The sequence below is a fragment of the Chanodichthys erythropterus genome, chromosome 16 (assembly GCF_024489055.1).
Source record: "Chanodichthys erythropterus isolate Z2021 chromosome 16, ASM2448905v1, whole genome shotgun sequence".
In the NCBI taxonomy this organism is placed as follows: Eukaryota; Metazoa; Chordata; class Actinopteri; order Cypriniformes; family Xenocyprididae; genus Chanodichthys; species Chanodichthys erythropterus.
The window spans coordinates 1,625,855-1,642,209 of record NC_090236.1 but is presented as its reverse complement, the minus strand read 5'-3'; the positions used below and the strand labels follow the sequence as shown (position 1 = coordinate 1,642,209).

The following is a 16,355-nucleotide window of genomic DNA, read 5'->3' as shown; positions in this document are numbered from 1 at the left end:
ACAAACACCAACAAACGTCTATGTTCATAGACAAACAGTTGTTCATGCTATAAATTAAACGCTACCTTTACAAAAATGCGACTACTCAGGCATGTATTTACTACAGGAAAGCTTTAATCAGGATAAAACTGTATATTGAAAGCTAACAAACAGCAGTGACAGCTTATCTAAACACTTTGACACAAATACTAAATGAAATACCATTCATAAACATCCTTCAAAAGCCGCGATTGCAGAGGTTCTACTTTTTCCTCTTCATCTGGGTCTGATTCGGCTCAATTTGATAAAGCAATGTAGGCGCTATTATTTACTTTCCACCTAAGCGCGTAACTACGAATGGTAAGGGGCGTGGCGTTTCCGGACGCTTCAGCGAATCACGACAGACTGGGCCAGTTACCAACCTGCTGACCAATCTGAGCACATTGCGTATGTCAGAGGGAGTGGCTTCATAGAAGCAGGAAGTCAAACGAGCCGTTCATATGACAGTGGAAACAGAGGTGTAGAATTAAGATAAAATATATGAAAAATACAGCATTTTTTAAAAAAACGAAGCATTAAGACATGTTAAACTGTGCCCCCAAAACACAATCAAGCCTAGAAAAAAACCATGTAACCCCCCCTTTAAAACAATTAAAAATGTTTTGCCAATGGGAATCAATGATAACTGTTCTTTTCTGAAAACATTCTCTGAATTGTACTTTACAATTTTGGCAAATATATTTGGTTTTATAGATTTTTAGACATTATTATTCTCAAACAAATCAAGGATACTTAATGATTTTTAGCAATGTTATGCAACAGCACAAACTGCAGCCCACATTAGATATTTCCCAAGTGTCTTGTACCATTAGGTAGGATCACATAGATGAAAATACGCATATAGAAATTATTTAGAGATAAGGTTATGCTCAGTAAACTATAGGCGTTGTAAACTCCAGATATGGTTATGTTGGGGAGGAGACAGGATGGGGATGCATGCAGGGTTTGAAATGATCTTTTTCACTTACCTGTCAGTTTGGAGGGTTATAGTTAATTAATTATGTTCTATCACTTTGCATGGCATCGCTATCAGAGCCCTTCCCCTAAAAGGAGCCTCAAACATGAGCAAAACAACGCTGCCAGTATGCGTATGGTAATAGAAAACAATGTGTTCGAATTTTAGACATTTTAGATGTGGCGTTGTGCGGCATTTCTCTCAGTGTGCTACAGTCTTTGCATGTTGTTTTGCTAATGTTTGATGCTCCTTTTAGGGGAAGGGCCCTGATAGCAATGCCATGCAAAGTGATAAAACATAATTTATGAATCATAACCTGCCAAATTGTTTAGTGTGTTGATATGCGTTATCTGCAACAGTGGATTTTCACCCTCATCTTCTGCTGACCAGTATTTTTAATTTACGGTTTTACAAATCTGAAAACTTTTGTGCATACGCAAAATGTACTTTTTGTGCATACACACACTTGATATGATAAAATCTATGCAAAGGTTTATACATTATATATTAACCAAACTCTGGAGGACCACGGATTTGAAGGGATAGTTCACTTAAAAATGAAAATGTTCCTATGATTTACTCACCCTCAAGACATCCTAGGTGTATATAACTATCTTTCAGACTAACACAATCGGAATTATATTAAATAATTTTATCAATTTTCTCTTGAAGCCCAAAAAAAGTGTATCCATACAGCCCCAGGGGATTAATAAAGGTTTTTGTGAGAAAAAAAATCCATATTTAAAACTTATGTAAACTGTATTAACTAGCTACTGGCAGACGGCCGTATGGCATCGATTTTCAGTGACGCATGATGTATTGGCGAATGCAGAAGCACAAAGGATAGAGCAAAACAAAACACCAGTCATGAATTAGAAGTCTAAAACAAGAATTTTTAAAGAGAAATGTCAGAGGATTTCGATATAAGAGAAGAGGAGTTTGAGTTTGTTGCCCAGCCCTGTTTGTTTGAACAGCAAGAGGCATCTAAGCTTATGCTACTCCTACATTGCGTCAGAGGTTGCTTTTCGCCCATAAATCGATGCATACAGCTGTCTGTCGAAGCTAGTTATTATAGTAAATAAAGTTTGAAATATGGATATTTTAATTACACCCATCACTTCACTTTATTTAGGCCTTTATTAACCCACTAGAGCCGTATAGATTACTTTTATGATGGATGGATGCATTTTTTTGGGCTTCAAAATCTCACGCCCCCTTCACTACCATTATAAAACTTGGAAGAGGATGTGTTTTAATATAACTCCAATTGTGTTCGTCTGAATGAGGATACACCTAGGATGGCTTGAGGTGAGCAAATCATGGAATAATTTTCATTTTTGGGTGAACTATCACTTTAAGTTTTGTTCTTACCCTGCTCTCACACACCTGACACCTTGAGTAGATTTCTGAAGGCTGACTTAAAAAAAATCACATAAAATTAGACACTTGACCAACTTTTGCTTTCTGCAATTAAAATGTTTCACCTTTATTTCATGGTTGTCCCTTTTTAACTGAATTTTTGACAGTTTAATATGTTCATTTTAGACTTGATGGGAGTGAAAGAGGAAAGTCAAGATCAGAATAAAGTGGAGGAGAATCATCAGTATCAAAAACCCCATAATTTTATAACTGGAGAAAATTCTAGTTGCTCAGAGTTTGTCAACTGTTCCTCACAAAAAAGAATAGGAGCCACAAAGCCTTTCACCTGCCATCAGTGTGGAAGAATGTTCACAAACAAAGGAAACCTTGAGAATCATTTAAGAATACACACTGGTGAGAAGCCTTTCACGTGCCTTCAGTGTGGCAAAAGTTTTGCGCGTAAAGGAAATCTTAAGGATCACATACGAGTTCACTCTGGAGAGAAGCCGTTCACATGCCCTCAATGTGGAAAGAGTTTCACACGTGAAAGATACTGTAAGGATCACATGAGAGTTCACACAGGAGAGAGCCGTTTTGCATGCCCCCAGTGTGGAAAGAGTTTCACATGTAAGGACCATCTTAAAGACCACATACGGATTCACACAGGAGAGAAGCCTTATGCATGCCATCAGTGTGGAAAGAGGTTTTCACGCATAGGAAATCTTAAGGATCACATGAAAATTCATGCTGGAGAGAAACCTTTCATATGCCCTCAATGTGGTAAAAGTTTCGCACGTAAAGGAAATCTGAAAGATCACATACGTGTTCACTCTGGAGAGAAGCCTTTCACATGCCCTCAGTGTGGAAAGAGTTTCACACGTGAAGGATACTGTAAGGATCACATGAGAGTTCACACTGGAGAGAGTCGTTTTGCATGCCCTCTCTGTGGAAAGGGTTTCACGTGTAAGGACAATCTAAAAGACCACATGAGAATTCACACAAGAGAGAAGCCTTACACATGCCCTCAGTGTGGAAAAAGATTCTCACGTAAAGGAACCCTTAAGTATCACACAAGAATTCATACTGGAAGAATGCCTTTCACTTGCCCTCAGGGTGGAAAGACTTTTACACATGAAGGATTCTTTAGGGATCACATGAAAGTTAACTCTGGAAAGAAGCCCTTTGCATGTGTTCAGTGTGGAAAGAGTTTCACACAAAAAGGATACTTTAAAGATCACATGAGAATTCACAGTGGAGGGAGCCCTTTCACATGCTCTCAGTGTGGAAAGAGTTTCACACAGAAAGGACACCTTAATGCTCACATACGGATTCACACTGGAGAGAAGCCCTTCACATGCCATCCGTGTGGGAAGAGTTTTACCCGGGCAACATATCTTCAAAATCATCTGCGGTCTCACTCTGGAGAAAGGCTGTTTAACTGTGATCAGTGCAGTCAAAAATTTATTTTGCCAAGACAATTCAAGACCCACCTTAAAATTCATACAAACGAGAGGCCCTACTTGTGTTCTTTTTGTGGCAAGACTTTTTTATGGCTTAGTAATTTTACACATCATCAGAAAATTCATACAGGTGTGAAAGCTCATTTGTGCACTGTGTGTGGTAAAGCTTTTACTAGAGCTGGCAGCTTGAAAATACACAAAAAAATCCATACAGGAGAAAAACCATACACATGTTCACATTGTGGAAAGGGGTTTACTGAGACTGGAAAGCTGACACAACATGAGAAAGTGCATACTGGAGATACCCCTCATCTCCATGTTGGAAGAGTTTTTTTGCACAGTTACATACTCTGCTGACTTGTATATAAAAGCATTGCTCCAAGTTGTCACTATAACAAAAGTTTATTCTTCTTTGGTTTGTTTCAGTTCCACTGTCACTTCTTAGATTTTCACTTCTTAGTAGTAATGTGCATTTACAGTGAGCTGATTTGTAAGTCATAAAATTAATAAAAAAAAAAAGAAAAAAAGATTGAACTTGAAATGTTAACATCTGCTTTATTAAAGGGTTAGTTCACCCAAAATGAAAATTGTAATTTATTACTCACCCTCAAGTCGTTCTACACCCTTAAGACCTTTGTTCATCTTCGGAACACAAATTAAGATATCTTTGATGAAATCAGATGGCTGAGTGAGGCCTGCATTGCCAGCAAGTTAATTTACACTTTCAGATGCCCAGAAAGGTACTAAAAACATATTTAAAACAGTTCATGTGAGTACAGTGGTTCAACTTTAATATTATAAAGCAAAGAGAATACTTTTTGTGCGGCAAAAAATCTTTTGTTTCAAATCAGTCGTTCTGAGCGCCGCGTGATTTCAGTAAATGAGGCTTTGTTACTTCGTAAGTGTTTCGAAATTTCAGTAGTTCACATGATTTTGGCAGTTTGATACACGCTCCGAACCACTGATTCGTAAAGCTTGGAAGCAGTGTTTTGAAATCGGCCATCACTAGATATTGTTGTTTTTAGGGGTTCAAGCACGTAGTGCTGAAACCCTACTGTAATTGTAAGGATTTTTATTATTTTTCTTCCGCCGTAAAACGAATCGTGCAGAAACTTGGCCAGATGATAGGTCTCAATTTGCGGAGAGGTTGACAAAGTATGACCCCATTCGCCCAATAGGTGGTGCTACAGCTTTCAAAAGTTGAAAAACGCTTAAGTCCTAGACCGTCTGATTCAAGTGTCTTATCCGCTTGTTAAGTCGTGACGTAAAGAACGCCATTTCCGGGTCCAAGCCTCAACTCGTTTCACTTGAGAATGCCATCGACGGCCACTTATGAGCGCTATTTATTCATATTAAACATCAATCATTTAAAAAAGTTAAACATTTTAAATACTTACAGTCTACACAACAGTCTCCGTGCTCACAGCGTCACAGATATTAATATTTTAATGATTTATAAAAGATGAATCATTGTCTGGCCATCTGGAATTTTGGTATGGAGATAAAGGTTATAATTATATATATTTTTTGTAGTACATCGTCTATGTATATTAGCACCATTTGTTGTTTTCTTGTGGTATGAGATAGAGTGTTAGGACCTGGAAGCGCTGCCACGTGACGTCAGACTTAACAACCGGATATCATTGGAATCCTTGGCTCAAGACGGACAAAATGTATATCTCCGATTTCATTTCTGCCTGGAAAAAAATTCCGCCATTTAGAATTTTGTCCAAAACCTACTTTTGCGAACTAGTCCTAGGTTTTTCACCAAATCAGAACCAAACCAGTGCAGAAATGTTCTCTGGAGTCTGAATATCAATAATTATATAAAAGAGTTTGTGATTCACAGTCGCTAAGGGGCGCCAAAACGTACGATGAAGGTTTAGCCACTTTTACTAAAATGGCTATGACTCAAGAACGAATTTAGATATTTGCACGAAACTCGGTACACATGTGTAGAGGCTCAATCTTTGGTCAAGATAAAAAAAAATGCATTGATTGGACACTAGGTGGCGCTGTAACTTGAAAAAAACAAACAACATGAAAACAGCTGTAACTATGCAACCATTAGTCTGATGGACTTGAAATTTGGAATGCAGTGTCTTGGTCCAAGGGGGCATGACCTATTAGACAAGGTTAATGGAGGCCAATCGGAACAAAACTCGGTGGACATGTTTGACTCATGGTCCTAGAGGTCTGTAAGAAGGCCACTAGTTGGCGCTAACGAGCTTTACGCCTCAGTAATCGTGTGCTTTTTCACAGATCCACACAACATGCATATCATTTGATAGATCTCCTCATGCCGAACAACTTTACCTCAACAAACAGTGCTGTCAATCAAATTGTCCATTAATTCGCAAATACGTGAAAAAACATTTTTTGCGAACTAGTCCTTGGTTTTTCACCTGATCCGAACCAAACCAGTGCATGAAAAAAAAAAAAGAACTTTACCCTTTGGATCGCTATAACAGGGTCATTTAGAAAGTGGGTGTGGCTAAATATACCCCAAAACTTATAAAGCCTTAACGAAAACTCAGAACTTCACAAAAATGCAGCATATGAAAGCATGCCATTTTTTATGGAGATCGGACCATAGGTGGCACTATAACTCTTAAAAACCTTTAAAAAACATGTTTTTAATTGTTTTGGATGAAAATGTATATAACTTTGGGTGTGGTCGACTTATTTTCACGGGAGTGAAAATGCCAGGTTTCGGCTTATGGTTTGTGCAACGTTGTGATTTAGTCCCAGAAGGAAGCCTCTTCTAAAGAAAGAAAGCCCACAAACAGTTTGCTGAAGACAAGAGTTAAGGCCAAGTTGAGACCAAGTTAAGCTTATTTGGTTCGGATGGTATCAAGTGTGTGTGACGGCAACCAGGTGAGGAATACAAAGACAAGTGTGTCTTGCCTACAGTCAAGCATGGTGGTGGGAGTGTCATGATCTGGGGCTGCATGAGTGCTGCTGGCACTGGGGAGCTACAGTTCATTGAGGGAACCATGAATGAGCAGAGCATGATCCCCTCCCTTCAGAGACTGGGCCGCAGGGCAGTATTCCAACATGATAACAACCCCAAACACACCTCCAAGACGACCACTACCTTCCTAAAGAAGCTGAGGGTAAAGGTGATGGACTGGTCAAGCATGTCACCAGACCTAAACCCTATTGAGCATCTGTGGGGCATCATCAAACGGAAGGTGGAGGAGCGCAAGGTCTCTAACATCCACCAGCTATGTGATGTTGTCATGGAGGAGTGGAAGAGGACTCCAGTGGCAACTTGTGAAGCTCTGGTGAACTCCATGCCCAAGAGGGTTAAGGCCATGGTGGACAATAATGGTGGTCACACAAAATAGTGACACTTTGGGCCCAATTTGGACTTTTTCACTTAGGGGTGTACTCACTTTTGTGGCCAGCGGTTTAGACATTAATGGCTGTGTGTTGTTATTTTGAGGGGACTGCAAATTTACACTGCTATACAAGCTGTACACTCACTACTTTACATTGTAGCAAAGTGTCATTTCTTCAGTGTTGTCACATGAAAAGATAATAAAATATTTTAAAAAAATTGAGGGGTGTACTCACTTCTGTGACATACTGTATAACTTCAAAACGAAATGAGATATTTTTTACCAAAATTAACACACATATGTATGGGCACACTCTGAGGACACCCCAAAAAAGTGGTAGTCTGAGAGGACAGTCTTTGGACAGGGTCATGGTGAATGAAATCATGAGAATCACACCTTCTCAGTTGTCCAAAAAAAAACAAAAACTCCTGGCTTCACACCATGTGCAACGCTCCTGGGAAGAGTGCACGACGGATGAGTCATCTCCTCTAGGTCTACCTGCATGCCTTAACGTAAGAATTTCATAAAGTAGTGTTATGATAACCTTCTTTTAATTGTCATAAGTATCGATATAAAGCTTGGAACTGTTAATAAGCCTGACATGGCTGACTTGTTGTGATTTCCACTGTTTGGTTATTTCCACTTAATTGAACATATTTTTTATTATTCCAAATACAACTTGTATAACGCTACTAACATTGCCATTTTGCCAACAAGTACAACTTTAGTTGAGCTCTACTATACTATATTGTCATAACATAATTAAACAGTTTGCTTTTACACACACAAGATGTTCTGTGCAATTTCATAATGACCTGTAAAATGCGGGTAAACAGTGGAAGGTAACAATGTCAAATCAATACACTAGGCAGTTTGGCAGGATATGTTTCACAAATTATGTTCACTCAAATTTCTGGTGAAGTTTATGCAATCTTTGCAGCTTTAGAGCATTTACTCAACTCATAAGACAATATGAATATTAAATATAGCCGAGATGAGTAGCACTTGCGCATTTCTGGCTTACTTCAACACTACCGTCACTAAACAACTGCTTTGAAGGAATGGCCCAAACCCAAGAAACGCAATTATGTGGGGTAACTAACCCCAGTGTACAAAGGAAAGAACCACATTGCAACAATGATGCACATCTGCCATATTTTAGCAGACCCTGACCAGATATAAACACTGTTGCATCATCAATTAAAATGAGTAAATGACCTGAAACTATTGTTATGCTTCAAATAAAGATTTTATTACATTGTTATGCCAGTAGGTGGTGACCAATGACTCTTAAAATGTGTTTGAGAGATTAGTTCAAAAACTCTGGAGGAAACAAGTCTCCATTCATTAAAGGTTCTCTAAGCGATCCTGAGCGGAGTAACTTCCTGTTGACGTTCGAAGTGTTGTCAAACAAAACAGAGGCTAGCTAGACCCTCCCTCCGCCTCCTCCTCCCCTCCCATCCGTGCTTCCTCATGAACGCGCATTTAAAATCATTCTTGTCGGTTATTGGCTGGAGAATGTTTATTATGATTCGTGGTCCAGGCTGCACCAGTTTGTTTTTATTGCCGTTTTTGAAGCTTGTGGCGACTACAGAGACCGGATAGTGAGGAGATGTTTGCTGTATGTGACAAAAAATGTTTTGGCCTAAAAACGCGTTCAAACATTTTTTTAACATGATGAATTCATTTTATATATAATATATATATATATATATATATATATATATATATATATATAATATATATATATATATATATATATATAATTTTTTTATTTTGTTATATATTTTATAACAAATGTTATATGTTATATATTTATATATAATGTTATATATTTTATAACATTTTAGACATATAGTTTTATAACATTAAATTGGACATTTTGTCATAACCTCAAGTTTAGTTATCTATGCTTTGTTTTCAGAGTCATTGTAAAATTACAAATCCAGATTATCCAGAATCATAAATTATGCTTAAAGGAACACTCCACTTTTTTTGAAAATAGATTCATTTTCCAACTCCCCTAGAGGTAAACAGTTGAGTTTTACCGTTTTCGAATCCATTCAGCCGATCTCCGGTTCTGGCAGTACCACTTTTAGCATAGCTTAGCATAGTTCATTGAATCTGATTAGACCGTTAGCATCGCGCTTAAAAATGACCAAAGAGTTTTGATATTTTTCCTATTTAAAACTTGACTCTTCTGTAGTTACATCGTGTACTAAGACCGACGGAAAATAAAAAGTTGTGATTTTCTAGGCTGATATGGCTAGGAACTATACTCTCATTCAGGTGTAATAATCAAGGAACTTTGCTGCCGTTCCATGGCTGCAGCAGTGCAATGATATTACGCAGCGCCTGTGAGCCCCTGCTTGCACCGGGAACGTGCCTTGCAACCATGGAGACGTATGTGAGAGACGCTGCCTAATATCATTGCACTGCTGCAGCCATGATACGACAGTAAAGTCCCTTGATTATTACGCCTGAATGAGAGTAGAGTTCCTAGCCATATCAGCCTAGAAAATCGCAACTTTTCATTTTCTGTCGGTCTTAGTACACGATTTAACTACAGAAGTGTCAAGTTTTAAATAGGAAAAAATTAAAAAACTCTTTGGTCATTTTTAAGCGAGATGCTAACGGTCTAATCAGATTCAATGAACTATGCTAAGCTATGCTAAAAGTGGTACCGCCAGAACCGGAGATCGGCTGAATGGATTCGAAAAAGGTAAAACTCAACTGTTTAACTCTAGGGGAGTTGGAAAATGAGCCTATTTTCAAAAAAAGTGGAGTGTTCCTTTAATATATAAATATATATATTATAATCCAGGCTTCTGAAATGTTTTCTTATTTAAAAGACATGGCGTTTTACAAATCACTTTAGGCTATACCAGTCACAGCAGCAATCTTTCTCTCCTCTGCTTTCTTCATAGTTAATGGCCCGACCAACTCTGAAATGATCAAAATGATCTGAGAATTTCCCAGTAGTAAATACGACTTCAGAAGGTGTTCATGTCCAATTTCTGACTAGGGAAACTATTTATGATAATTCAGATAGCACATGAAGGCAGCATTATTCTGAACACAGTGATTAGCTTGTTTGGGGTGTTTGTTTAGGGTTAGAGCTAAGCTCAGCAGGACACTGGCCCTCCAGGACTGCCCTCGATACTGGGTCTCCATACTGGCTAAGGCACCTTTGTTAGGCTTATTAGTTATAGACCTTCAGTCTTTATTCTAGTTAACATCTCTTTGAGGCATCCAAGGTGTCCAACAAAAAGTCAAAAAAAAAAAAAAAAAAAAACTCTTTAGCTTCATAAATGCTGTGGCATTTCATTAAAACATGCAATCAAATCAATATAATAACCCTTTCAGACCCTGCATTTATTCCAGTGGACATTTTCTGCAGTTTTATTTTTTTTTTTTCTCATAGTTTTTGTTATTTTATATTTTATTTTATACAAAATATTATTCGATTGGAATGACTGCTTTTTTATATTGAAACTGTGGCCTGTGACACAGGTAGACAAATCGGGTATCATTAAGCCTAAAAAAAATCTGTTTTACATTTTTCTTATAGACATCTGAATAGCCCCTCAATAAACTGTATATTAATGTCAAAGATGAATCTCTCAACTAAATGTTGACTCCAAACAACATTGACTTTCAAAAAAGTCAGAGGTTTTGGAATGACATGATGGTTAGTAAATGACGACATATTTTCATTTTTGGGTGAACCATACCTTTAATGACTCAATCTTGTGGAAATTACACTTTGACCCTCATCACGTTCAGTCAAGTTCATGTCTGAATCAACATGACATGAAATATAATATAATTTCAAAGTGAAAAAAAAAATTGCAATGTACAAAAACAAGGTAAGACTTGGTTTTAATAAAGAGTATATTAAGTTTAATGTACAACATATATAATGTTGGTTGCTTGTAGATAAGAGTGTAGAACAACTGTTTAAACATCTAATGAAGCTAAAACATGAACTGTCTGGGATGTGGAGAACATGTATAAATGTTCAAGAATCCCTTATTGATCAATCTTTGGTTTGTATTGATTCATGTCATTGTTTCAATTTGTTCATTTCTTACTTGCCTGAAATAAAAATGGAAATCTGTCTCTGCAATCTTTGTTAATTTTATATTTACCATTTTTTATAAATAAAACTGTATAATATTAAACCATTATTAGCAGCATAAGCAAATGCAGAGTTTTTCATTATATGGACCAAAGGTATAAAATCTGGCTGTAATAAGTGGAAGAAGCAACAACAACAATGACAAAGTCAACAGCAAAACTGCAAACTTAAAAGTCCATTTCTCATGAACCCAAAAAGGGAACAGTCATTGATTGGAGGGCATCCAGGTAAAAAAGTTGACACCATGAAGCTCCTCAGGAAGATATTCTTGATCCACTGGCCCATTGAAGTCTGGGTTATATTTGTATCCTTTAGCGTAGCCCAGATTCTTCATTAGTTTGGTGGGGGCGTTGCGTAAATGGAGCGGAACGGACGGTAAAGGGCCCTGATGGTTTCTCAGACAGGCCTTGACGTTATTATAGGCTTTGTACACCTCCACAGACTTGGGTGCTCTGGCCATATAAACCACACACTGGGCTAAAATGACCTAAAACAATTCAAGAAGAGATGTAGGTGAGATTGAAGATGAAATGTTAGTGAGAAAGATCAGGGATATCAATTATGATCAACAATTACCTACACATTATATAAGCTTGTTTCTGCCACTAAATAAAAAAAGTAATTGCAATTGCTACTTTTTATCTCACTTTTTTCCTCACAATTGCAAGTTTACATCTCACAATTCAGACATTTTTTTCTTCTCAGAATTGCAAGATAAAAACTTGTAATTGCAAGTTGAAGTCCAAATTGCGAGATATAAACTCACAATTCGGAGAAAGTAGCAATTATGCGGAGAAATTTAAAATTATTGATGTTACTGTAGTATGAAGCAGAGCAGGGCCGAGTGCTGTGACAGTGGAACGAGGCCACTGGAGCGATTGCTAATGACAGACAAACGCAACACACGGCTCGAGAGCAGCGAAACTTTTATTATGCTGCAGTCGCCGCTTCCACTTCTTCTGGTCAAGCGTATGTGGGGTAGCACAGTGCTGTTTATCATATTAGATGCATTTGAATGTGTTGAAAATGATGTTAGAATGTTACTCTGTGCGTTCGCTCTGCGGCTGCTATGAGACACTTGTTGCACACTGCAGTAAGCTAGATTGATATTAGAATATCATATTAACAAATGCTGGATGGCTTGTGTTGCTAAATGGCATGCAATTAATTTGAAATCATATTGTATGATGGAGAAAATGCTGTATTACTGTTATCAAAAATAAAGCTGCATCTGATTATGCTATGTTAGCTACTTGACAAAAGAATTTTTCTCTGAGGAATGGTAAAATCATGGTACCCAGGGAAATCAAGAAAACGAGATAAGTACCCAAGTCAACAAAATATATAACACTGTTCTAGTGGTGTTTGGATATTTTAATCCAAAAATCTTATACATTACTTGGCATGCAACTGTTTTAATTTATTATTAATTTCTAATTATTTAAAAAAAATACTTAAAATTAAATATTTATAGAATTATATTATATTTATACTTAAAGTAGTTGAACTAATGTAGATAAACAATTGTTTTAGAATCTGATTGTGACTGTGAATCGAAATCATGAGATTGAATCATGAGATTCCCACTGTTAGCAGCAAATGCAGTGTATTTGTCTGTGTTGTACCTCACATTCGGGCATGCCGATGAAGTGACAGGCCTGGAATGCTGATACAGCCTGAGTGAGTGCAACAGGGTCCGCCAGACCTTTAGAAGAGTCCACAACAGATCCAGTCTGTCAAGATGTTAACTTTTGGATTACACACTAATTAATTAGTTACAATTTTGGAAAACACTGAACAATTTATAAATGGACCTTAAGGGGAAAAAAAATAAAAAATAAATAAATAAAAAAGTTGAAAAAGACCAGCTACTTACCAATATCCTCACTAGCGAACCGGACCAGTCTGCGAGCCACATACAGGGGGTCTTCACCTCCCTCCAGCATTCTTCCCAGCCAATAGAGGGCAGCATTTGGTTCTGATCCTCTCATTGACTTGTGCAGGGCTGAGATACAGTTGTAGTGCTCCTCACCTGTGTGTCACAGATTTTACATTTCTAGTGGTCTCTGACTAAATGTATCAGTGTCAGTGAGAGTATGAGTACAATTACCTTCATGGGCATAATGAGAATATTCATTAAACATGTAAATGTTAAAGGTGCTACAGAGGATGTTTTGTTTTATACATTTTTGCAATATTACTTGAAACTGTCTTTACTAACTGATAAAAGACTATTTATTAGGAGCACTGAAAGGAATAATATTAATATACATCATCTGTGCCTTAAAAACATCAACCAATTTGCCCTCTGGCTTGTCAATCACTGCCATGACGTTCCTTGTGAGAGACGTGCACGCTCCAGTAACTTTCCACAGGCGTCGCATGCAATGTTTTTGTCAGGAGTAACAACTGCAGATTATGAGTTACCTGCGGTGAGTCCGACATAATGAATCCACTAACACGATACAGCGAATGCCGGTGGTAAACAAACACTCATGTTCCAATACTCGTGCACGAGTTTTGGGAAGCGTTCCCCCCCTGTGAAGGAGGGGGGTTGTTCTTACGCATGCGCTCATTTCAAAAACTCACTAACAGTCTTTGGTTTCTCAGTCTCGAAAACATCCTCTGTAGCCCCTTTAACTCAAGACTGCACTTATGCAATATAAATACAGTATATCCTGTAATTAACACTGCAAGAAAAACTGATTTCATAACATGAAGTTACAATTATTTATTCAAACTAAGGACAATTATTATAGCAGCTTTTGGCAGTAATTTACTTAAGATATAATCATGGGACTACAAACACTCAACTGCTCTCATGAAACAGTCCTATTGATATAGATTTTGTGTTTATATATCCCTAGAATATATTCATTCATAGCGATGCTCTCTTACCTGGAATTTATTCTTTTTCATAAAAATGTGCAGAAAAACTCTCTAACTGAAAACTATTGCAAGTAATGTAGGAAGAATTCTTGCAACTACATATTTCTGAGGGATTAAAGCAATACTTTCAAATCTATTTTTTGACATAGTGAGCATGCAAAATATATTAAAATATATATATATATTTTTTTTTCCATCAGTAGGTTGCTAAGCTAATATGCTAATGACAAAATATTATATTACCATATTTTAAAGTGTTCTTGTTACATGTTACATGTACTTAATCCAGTAATAAAAGTAAATTAAGCATAATTACATGCAACTAACCCTAAAACAAAACCTAATTATATAGTAAGTACATGATGTTAATATCACTCAGTACTTAAATGTGTAGTTACGCTGTAACAAGGACACCTTAAAATAAAGTGTAACCCCAAATACTTTAATAAACCCTAACTTTAATAAAATGTATGACACACCTGAAAAGACCCTAAAAGCATACCACAATGAAACTTTTTTTTTTTTTTTTGTGGTAAAAAAAGCTTAAGCTGTTCAACTATAGTGGTTCAACAGCTGGATTTATTTTGTGTGGATCAAACTTGTAATCTTTTGTTACAGGTTAGGTTAGCCACAATAATTGCACTAGATTGACTGGAGTGATTCTTGGACAGTGGCTTAAGTGCAAACAGGACATACCTGCTTTATCATAAAGAATGTGGGATCTCTGAAGTCCCTCTTTAATGTGTTGCTCACGGACGATTATTTGCTGAGGGCTGTCGCTGGGTTTTGAGGAAGCCACGCGCACCTGCACAACACACGCCTGCACCGCCAGCTGAAGGCCGTTGAGAGCAGCTCGGGCATCACCATCACACAGGTGTGCCACAGTGTCCAGGGCTTTCTGCTCAATACACACCTGAAATCTGAAGAAAAACAGCACATTGAGTTCAGGCCTCTTCAACAAACCAGTGTTTCCCAACCCTTTTTCAAGAAATATGAAAGATTACATCAAATATCAAAATATACAATATAATTTAAGTACACTTTTATAAATTCTCAAAGGAGTAGTTCATTAACTACTAAATGAAGCCTCATTGTAAATGAAAAATGTAAATGAAGCCTCGTTTACTGAAATCATGTGACTTTGGTTCTCCGAACCACTGATTCAAAACAAAAAGATTCGTAAAGCTTTAAAGTAGTGCTTTGAAATCACCCATCACTAGATATTGTTGAAAAGTCATTATTTTGTTTTGTTAGCGCACAAAAAGTTTTCTTGTCGCTTTAGAATATTACGGTAGAACCACTGTAGTAGTCTTTAGTACCTTTCTGGATCTTGATAGGTTCAGTGACATTACTGGCAATAGAGGCCTCACTGAGCCATCGGATTTTATATATATAAAAAATATATATATCTTAATTTGTTTTCTGAAGATGAACGAAGGTCTTACGGGTGTAGAATGACATGAGGGTGAGGGTGAACTAACACATTAAATATCTGTAGACTGCAAGCTCTGTTAACTCATCAGTGGCTTTGCCAGATCCCAAACCCCTTTTGATTTGGGCCAGGAAGCAAAAACCCAACAACAACCCAGATCACCATTGAAACAACATAGCAAAGCCTTGGCTCAGGTGATGCTGAGTTCAGAAAATGTGAAAATCTATTTAATTCTGCATGCTGCAACTTAAGATCTGAAACATTGGTAATTTTGCTTTGTTTTCATTATTACTACATAACTTTGTGTCTCAAAGATGAAGGTGTCCATCCATAAACCACATACCAGCAGAGATGAAAGAAGGGGCTCACCTTGTACCACACTACAATCTGGTCTATTGGTATACAAGATTTAGCATTGCTGGGCTGGTTGGGTTTCATTGGAACACAGACACTGTAACACTCAATAATACCCTGGTCTTCAGCAGATCATTAATAAGCTGCTGCGCTGGTTTCTTTTAGGCAGTTATGACAGTTCGATCATTGAAATATACAAGTACAAGAACAGAGCGTCCTACCAGGTGAAATGGATATTGATCTCATGAAACGCATGCAGACGAGAGAAAGAGAGTCTGGATGTTGTCTAATGTTTAAATGGAGCATAACTCTGGTCTTATCTTACCTACATTTATGACAGTGAAAAAAAGAAAAGTAAAAAAAAAAAAAAAAAAAACTTGGC

General features: G+C 37.3%; 2 protein-coding genes across 6 annotated transcripts in view; one reads left to right on the top strand and one right to left on the bottom strand.

Annotated features, from left to right (window-relative positions):
- The first annotated feature begins 2,718 nt into the window (after positions 1 to 2,718).
- On the top strand, positions 2,719 to 7,163 carry LOC137003072 (gastrula zinc finger protein XlCGF57.1-like). Its single transcript, XM_067363104.1, has 2 exons — positions 2,719 to 3,738; positions 6,843 to 7,163. Exons 1-2 carry the CDS (start codon positions 2,719 to 2,721, stop codon positions 7,161 to 7,163), a joined length of 1,341 nt encoding a protein of 446 aa, XP_067219205.1.
- A 3,721-nt stretch (positions 7,164 to 10,884) lies between these two features.
- Positions 10,885 to 16,355, bottom strand: part of wrnip1 (WRN helicase interacting protein 1) — a 43,961-nt gene continuing 38,490 nt past the window's right edge. For 2 of the 5 annotated variants that reach the window (XM_067361979.1, XM_067361977.1), the window contains exons 4-7: positions 14,884 to 15,107; positions 13,175 to 13,330; positions 12,924 to 13,003; positions 10,885 to 11,785 (exon numbers count right to left, since the gene is read on the bottom strand). In XM_067361979.1, the coding sequence (XP_067218080.1) occupies positions 11,504 to 11,785; positions 12,924 to 13,003; positions 13,175 to 13,330; positions 14,884 to 15,107 (742 nt within the window). In that variant the 3' untranslated portion in view covers positions 10,885 to 11,503. Of the gene's footprint in view, positions 11,786 to 12,923; positions 13,047 to 13,174; positions 13,331 to 14,883; positions 15,108 to 16,355 lie in introns of all 5 variants that reach the window. The other 3 variants (XM_067361978.1, XR_010891853.1, XR_010891854.1) reach the window with 3 other exon arrangements.